At 55.7% G+C, this 7,514-nt stretch overlaps 1 protein-coding gene across 1 annotated transcript; it reads left to right on the forward strand.

Moving 5' to 3' along the window:
* The first annotated feature begins 1,362 nt into the window (after positions 1 to 1,362).
* Positions 1,363 to 2,890, forward strand: LOC114042232 (proline-rich protein HaeIII subfamily 1-like). Its single transcript, XM_027860898.1, has 4 exons — positions 1,363 to 1,480; positions 1,656 to 2,198; positions 2,506 to 2,568; positions 2,676 to 2,890. The coding sequence occupies exons 1-4, from the start codon at positions 1,363 to 1,365 to the stop codon at positions 2,888 to 2,890; spliced, it is 939 nt and encodes a 312-aa protein (XP_027716699.1).
* Positions 2,891 to 7,514: the final 4,624 nt, after the last annotated feature.

Consider the following 7,514-nt stretch of genomic DNA (forward strand, 5'->3'; position numbering starts at 1 on the left):
TGATGGAATTGGGGGGAGTGGGGTTTCCAAAGACTCAGCTTATCACCCCCCACCAAAACCACCCAGAGCAATAGAGCTGATACTTGGCTCCATCTGCCTGCAGATCTGCCGCCTTACCTCCCAAGGCTAGCACCAGAGCCCCCCACCCCCAGGCCTGGACAAACACTGGCTCCCCCCTTCCCCCCCAGCCCTGGGCTGAGGGCGGGAGCTGGCACACATCGCCGGGGCGGCATGAATCAAGCGCGCCGGTAGCTAAGAATAGCTAGAACGCAGCTGGTGAGGAGACAGGCTGAGGATGGCAGCCCTGGGGGGTGGGGGAAAGGAAAAGGGGAAACAGGGGGTATGGGGTGAGGGGTGGCCAAGGGGACACTGGGCAGGGCCAAGCTGAGGGAGAAAGAAAAGGGGAAGTGAGTATGCTTGAGATGGGGAGAAATGCAGAGAAGAGAAGGAAGGGAAGAGGAGACAGGGTGCTCCTGGGGGAGGACAGGGAGAGACTGGACTGAGGTGGGGGAGAGAAGGGGGAAGTGGTAGGGAATGGGGGCCAGGCAAGAGAAAAAGGAAGTAGGAAGGGCAAAGAGGAGACTCCTGGGGGTGGACAAGGGAGGCTTTCCAGGAACTGAGAAGGAATGAGACTGGGGGGGAGGGGGGTGAGAGGCGTAATGAGGGGAAAGAGATAAGAGAACCCGGTTGTAATGAGGGTGGAAAAGGGGAGACTGGGCCGATGCTGGGGAAAGGGGGAGGGAATAAGAGGCTTGGGGGAGGGGTGCAAGGAGAGAAGGAAGAGGAAAGGGAAGAGTATCATAGTACGAGCTGAATGAGGGAGGAAGACCCGGGATGGCAGTGGGAGTAAGGAAGGAAATGGGAGAAGGGGACTGAGGCATTAATAGGGCACAGGGGTGAGAGATGGTGGGGGAGCACCGGAAGGAGGAGAGAAGGGGGCAGGGGGAAAGCAATGGCAGCAGACATGGGGATCCATGGGAAAGAGAGGAAAATCAGAAGGAAGAGAGAATGAGGAAGGTGCCGGAGGAGAGATGAGGCAAAAAATAGTGGGGAGACAGGGGGGCTCTTACGAGAGCCTGAGAGGAGGCTCGGAGAAGGGGCCTCACTGAGGATGAAGAGGAAGGGCATGGAGGCCCAGGCCTCACAGAGAGGAGGGGAGGGGTGCCACGGCCAGAGTGAGCATGAGGTGAGGGCTTCTGGGGTGGCCTGGGATAAGGGACTGGAAACATGGGACAGAAGAGATGAGAGATAACGAGGAAGAGAAGGGGAAATGGGCAGGAGAGAGAACAAAGGGGACGGGGGAAAAAAGAGGGAAGACAAGAGAGATGGGGTGACAGGCAATCAGGAGAAAGGACAAGAGAGATGGGTGGGGGCGCTGGGGAGAGAGACGGAGGGCCAGAGAAGACAAAGACGGATGGGGTCAGAGAGGACAAGGGGGACAGAGGAGCTAGAAGAGATGGTGGGACCGGGCATGAGGGAGGTGAGGGACACCAGGGACAGGAGACAACGGGGGATGGGGGAGTGGCCAGGGAAGGGGGGGGGATAGTACTGGAGAAGGAGCACCCAAACCCAGGAGGCTAGGGAGGTAGGAGTGGAGCAGCAAGGCCAAGGTTTGGGGGAGACGGGCACCAGGGGGGACGACCCACCTCCCTCAGGGCCCCAACCCCCTCCCCGCTTAGCTCGGGATCTGGGACAGGGCACTGGGGACTGGGGCGTAACCCAATTCAACGTTGCCCACGGCAACCGTTCCCCTCACCCAGGCCCTCCCCCTCCCCCCAAATGGGGGAGGCAGCGGCTAAAGACGGCTCCGGGTGCCCACCCTCCCCATCCCTTCTATCCTCACTCACACATGTTCCAAGCCCCGGCCTCCCCCCACACCCCCAGTCCCCCTTACCTGACCGGCGGGGCTGCTGGGTCCCAGTCGGCGGCGCCCGCGGCCCCCTGTCCCCCCCCCCCCCCCCCCCCCCCCCCCCCCGAAGACAGAGACCCCCCCTCAGGCCATGCCCTAGCACCCCGGAGGGGGGGAGGGGGGAGGGGAGGGCCGGGGACCTCACCCCCCCCTCGGGCCGGGCCGGGCCCTGGGCATCCGCAGAACGCCCCCTCCCTCCTCGGGCCGCCCCCTCGTCTGTCTCCGGGTGGGCTCCGGGCTCCGAGCTCCGGGCTCCGGGCTCCCCCCTTCCCCGCCCCCCTCGTGGCTGGCAGGCTTGGCCGAGGCTTCGGGATTCCTCCTCCTTCTCCACCTCCTCCTCCAGCCGCCGCCGCTGCCGCTGCCGCCTCCCTCTCCTTCCTCCTCGCCTCCTCCTCCTCCTCGCTTCCTTCCTTCCTTCCTTCCTTCCTTCCCCGCTCCCTCTCTCCTGCCGCCTGCTCTCTCTCTCTCCCTCTCTCTCTGTCTCTCCCTCTCTCCCTCTCCGAGTGTGTGTGTGTGTGTGTGTGTCTCTCTCTCTCTCTCTCTCTCTCTCTCTCTCTCTCTCTCTCCTCCCCCTCTCCGTTCCCTCCCTCTCCCAGCCGGCAGAAGAGACCTCGCCCCTCCCCACGCCCCCAAACCTCGCCCGCCCCTCCTCTTCACAAGTGGGACCCCAAGCCCTTTCGTTCCCTCCCCGCCTCCAACTGAGTTCCCCCCTCCCGCGACCCGCCCACCTGAGGCTTTGCCCCTCCCCCTGTGCCTCCCCATCCAGATCCCCCTTCCCCTGCGCCCCAGGATTTGAGAGGTCCTCAATTTGTCACCTTCTCCTCCTGCCTCAGACCAGCCCCTCTCACCTTCCAATGGCCCTCCCTTACCCCTTGGCTGTCCAGCTTGGGGCGGGGGGAGGGGGCTGGCTTCCTCCCCCTAACAACTGAGCCCCGCCCTTTCAGACCCGCCCCTTCCCCACCTGAGGACCGACCATGCTGAATTGTACCCCTCTGGCCTGAGCACACTCATACTCACATACATATGGGCACACACATTTGTTCACATCATACCCAGGTACATACATACTCCTACACACATAGACCCAAGCGTGCATGCACACAGAATCCAAGCTTCCTCACACCGCACACGTTTATCTTGTGTTCTACTTGTCTGGGTCCCTATTGTGTAGCTCCTTAGCAGAATGAGGCCAGGGCTGTCTCCTTGGTGCCTCAGTAGCCCCACACAACCCAGCTTCCCCAAGGCAGAGGCCGGGCTGATTCCTGCCCCCGACCAGGTCTACTCCCCTGCACTGATGTGCCTGCCAGTAGACTGCCTGCCCAGCGTGGGGTGTGGGGATTGGGAGACAGTGCTTTGGAGTAACCATGGATCTCCTGGAGGTAGCCCAGGAAAAGCTGAGGCACATTGTGGTCCTCAAGCCAGCAGGACGTGGAGGACCTCACCCTCTTCCACACAGGACATTGTCATGGTGGACGTGCTCCGTGACAGCCTCATACACCTGGGTCCAGCATCCATCCTGCTTTGTGACTCACTGAGCAGCCCCGATTACAGGGTCATTAACCAGACTCCTCTCCGTGGCTGTTATTTATCAAGGAAAATTGTATGACCTTAACATAGATTGAGCATAAGAGATTCCCTCCCCCACATTCTGGGACTCCACCTACCAGGCCTTCTCTTTGGTCCTCATACGTAACCGTCCATCTCCCATCACCAGGCCTTTGCAGTCATCAGCCATGCCAGGAATGCCCTCCCTCCTTACCTCTGCATTCTTAGTTTTTAAGATTTGGATCAGATGCCATTTTCTACATGGAGCCTTCCATGGTCCTCTCCCAATTGCTGGCACTCTCCTCAAAGTATCTCGAGTGTAAGTACTTGGTATGTATTTGTATTCATTCACTCTCTATTCTCCTGTACTTACTGACATGTGCAGCCTGCTCCATCCCTCACTGGAACACAAGTGGCATCGTTTCCCTCTTTTGGACTTGACCTCCAACATCTCACCTCGTGCCAGCCATACACAGCCAGCACTTAAGAACATGTGTTGTGTCTGGACTGACTGACTGACTGACAGACAGAACCACTTCCAGGTTGCCTCTGCTCAACCTGCTCAAAGGATGAGCCTTTAAAAAAAAGAAACAAATGGGAAAAACAGAGGGATCTTGTATCCAAAGCACCTGCCAGGACCTTGTGTGACAAGATGTTGTCTGCTGCACAGAATTGCTTGCAAAAGCCTACCTGGTGGGTCCATTCTCATATTTTTGTTAAGAATATAAATCGTCCCTATAACCCCAGGCTGCTTCCCAGGTACAAAAGAAACATCTTCCTTCCTTCCTCCCTTCCCTCCTGTCCCTCTTCCTTCCCTCCCTCCTCTCTTCCTTCCCTCCCTCCTTCCCTTCCCTCTGTCCTTTCCTCTCTTCTTTTTCTTCCTTCTTTCCTACCTCTCTCTTCTCCCTCCCTCCTTTCATTTCTTTCCTTTCCTTCCTCCTCCCCTCTCCCTGTCTTTCTTCCTACTTCCCTGTCTCTCTTTCTTTCCTTTTTCACAAACTAATGCTAGATGACTAGAAAACTTGGAAACATCCCAATGCCCAAAGAGTCACCATGACAGGTGGTCCAAAGGGTGATGGAGAGATTTCAGAGAGGAACAGACTAAGCTGCTGCCTTTTTCCCATGAGAATGTATCAAGAAGTGCCTTCAAGGGGGTCATGGAGGAAACAGTTTGCCAGAAAAAGAGCTAGGTAGCGTGGGTAGTGGAAGCACTGCTGGTACCCATGCACATTAAGAACCTTGAAGAAGGCACAGGGGGCGGAGGGTCAACGGAATAACTTGAACAAGAATCCAACAGGCCTCTGGACCAAGTCATTCATTCATACAACAAACATTTCTTTCTAACCCTGTGAGTCCGTGAGGTATCACTAGCCAACCTCTCCCCAGGATTCACAGAGGGCCAACCTCAAGCCCCGCATCATGGAACTAGGCATTTCTGGTCACTCCCCAGGTGGGGTCACTTGTGAGGGACTGTCTGATGTTGGCTACTGCCTGGACTGCTCTCTCTCCTCCTCTCTTACTACTGACCTCTCTGACTTCCTTTAAATCCCAACTGAATTTCCACCTTCTACGGGAAGCCTTCCTCAACCCCTCTTAATTCCAGGGCCTGCCCTCTGTTGATTAGTTCTTATTTATCCCATCTATAGCTTGTCTGTATGTATTTGTTTTCTCCCCCACTAGATTGTAAGCTCCCTGAGGGAGCTTACTTACTGTCTTTTGCCTCTTTTTGAATCCCTAACTTGTATCACAGTGCCTGGCACATGGTGAGTGTTTAATACCTGCTTGTTTCTTCCCTCTCTTCCTGACCACATACCCCTTACAAAGCCCTCATACACACGTACCTTACCTACACAGACGCATGCATACACACACTCTCTGCTCCTGCTCTGTCTGTCTCGGTCAATCAAGCAATCAATAAACATTAATAAAGTACCTGCTATGTGCCGGGCACTATGCTAAGCAGTGGGGGTACAAAAAGAAGTAAAAGATAATGCTTGCCCTCAAGGAGCTTACAATCTAATGGAGGAGACAACATGCAAAAAATATATTCTAAGTAAGCTCTATACAGGATAAGTAGGAACTAATTAACAGAGAGAAGGCACTGGAAAAAGAGGGTTTGGGGAAGGTGTCCTGTAGTAGGTAGGATTTTAATTGAGACTTAAAGGAAGCCAGAGAGGTCAGTAATCAGAGCAGAGGAGGGAAAACATTCCAGGCAGGGGGAACAACCAGACGGATTGCCCAAAGCCAATTAACGGCGGGTCTTGTTTGTGGAACAGCCAACAGGGCGGTGTCCCTGGATCGAAGGGTACATAGTAGGGAGAAAGGTGTAAGAAGACTGGAAAAGGATGAGGGAGGGGTCTCTGTCTCGCTGTCTCTTTCCCTCTCGCTGTCTCTGTCTCTGTGAGGGTCTCCCTGTCTCTCTGTCTGTCTCTGTCTCTGTGTCTGTCTGTCCCTGTCTCCCTGTCTCTCTGTCTCTATCTCTCACACACATCCATACGGCATATACACTCAGGACAGTGGTAGGACTTGGGAGCTAGCACCAACTATCTCCTGTTATCATGAGAGCCGTGGGAGCTGGAAGGGAGGTCCAAAGTCTTGGCCGAGCGTACACCGTCCCTGCCAGGTGGTGATCTAGTCTCTTCTCGAGCACTTCCAATGATGGGGAGCTCACTGCGAGCAGACACAGCCTGCTTTACTTTTGAATAACAGAGACAGTGACGAGTCAGAGAAAAAACTGAAAGAGAAGGTGAGAGACAGAAATGGAAAGTGAGAGAGGAGAGGGGAGGAACCCGTGGGGTCAGGGGCCTGGGGTACACTTTGCGGAGTGAGCTGGGCTAAGTGAGTGCAGGAGATTCAAACACAATGGTCCCTGCCCTCAGGGCGCTCCCTTTTAATAGGGATTACAGTGAATCCAGGGGCCCTGCGGGGGGGGGGGGGGGGGGGGGGGAATGGTGCAGACAGTTTGGGCCCCAGAAGCATTGTAGAGGCCTGGCTCAGGACAACATCAAGTGAAAACTCACCTCTAACCCAGGGACAATCTTTCCTAAATACTTTGAGGAAGCATTTCTTGATATTGAGCTGAAGTCTACTTCCTTAGAATGTCTTCCCCTCAAAAACCCCACATAGAAATCACACACACGCATGGGTTCAGGCCACACTGGAGGAAGGGACGTGCTTAAAGTGGCCCCCGGCTCCAGCCGCCCCCCCCCCCCCCCCAGGTCACTTGGGCTCTTCCAGCTCTTGCCCTCCCACCACTAGCATCCCAGCACATGCATCCCTCCTGACAGGAGTCATGGGGATCAAAAGGTCCCAGAACCCCCCGGGGCAGGGTGGGCTCCACTATAACGGGAAAGTACCAGCCTAGGCTTCAGTTGTATAGTAACAGCTATTTAGTAACAAATAAGCCCAGACAGTCTGGGCCCCTTCCGTCGCCTCTGGGAATAGAACTCAAAAATGTCGGGAGAAAAGGGACCAGGCTCACTGCCGCCACAGCCTGGGACCAGACAGCTGGAGGAGGGTCTTGGGGGAGGGGACCTCTGTCCCTGTTCCAGGGAGGCCGGGACTGGAGGGGCCTCCATGGTGGTGGGAGAGGGGCTGCACCCTTGCATCCCCAATGCTCAATGCTTGGATCCCTGAGACTCGACCCCTGGGTCCTGGGCCCTTAAATTCTTGAGTATGTGAGGGGAGACTGCAACTGGGGGCCCCGAATATCTGAGTCCTAAGCCCCTTTAAGCACATCTATTCCTCCAGCTCAGCCTGAACTTGTGCTGGAGATCATGGGAAGAATGGGGCGGAGAACTCTTGGAAGTAAGAAGAGAGGAGGTTGTGGTGGGGAGGGGGGGGGAACCCAGGGCGGGGAATTTAGCTAAAGAACGTTAGAGGTTTCCGGCCACAGCAACAGGACCTCCTGGGAGCCAACAGGAAGGAAGGGATAGCCGGGAAGAAAAGAAAGAAGGAGAAAGAGAAGGAAAGAGAGAAAGAAGGAAATAGAGAGAAAAGGAAGAAAGGAAGAGAGAAAGAAAGAAAGAAAGAAAGAAAGAAAGAAAGAAAGAAAGAAAGA

The sequence above is a fragment of the Vombatus ursinus genome, unplaced genomic scaffold, assembly GCF_900497805.2.
Source record: "Vombatus ursinus unplaced genomic scaffold, bare-nosed wombat genome assembly UNPS02014308.1, whole genome shotgun sequence".
Classification (NCBI taxonomy): Eukaryota; Metazoa; Chordata; class Mammalia; order Diprotodontia; family Vombatidae; genus Vombatus; species Vombatus ursinus.

What these genes read in the sequence shown, in the direction of transcription:
- LOC114042232 (XM_027860898.1), top strand. Translation starts at nt 1,363, where the DNA reads ATGGGTGGGGGCGCTGGGGAGAGAGACGGAGGGCCAGAGAAGACAAAG. An exon ending in TGGGACCGGGCATGAGGGAG is followed by an intron (nt 1,481 to 1,655) that starts GTGAGGGACACC and finishes CACCTCCCTCAG; the next exon opens with GGCCCCAACCCCCTCCCCGC. An exon ending in CCCCGCCCCCCTCGTGGCTG is followed by an intron (nt 2,199 to 2,505) that starts GCAGGCTTGGCC and finishes TCCCTCTCCCAG; the next exon opens with CCGGCAGAAGAGACCTCGCC.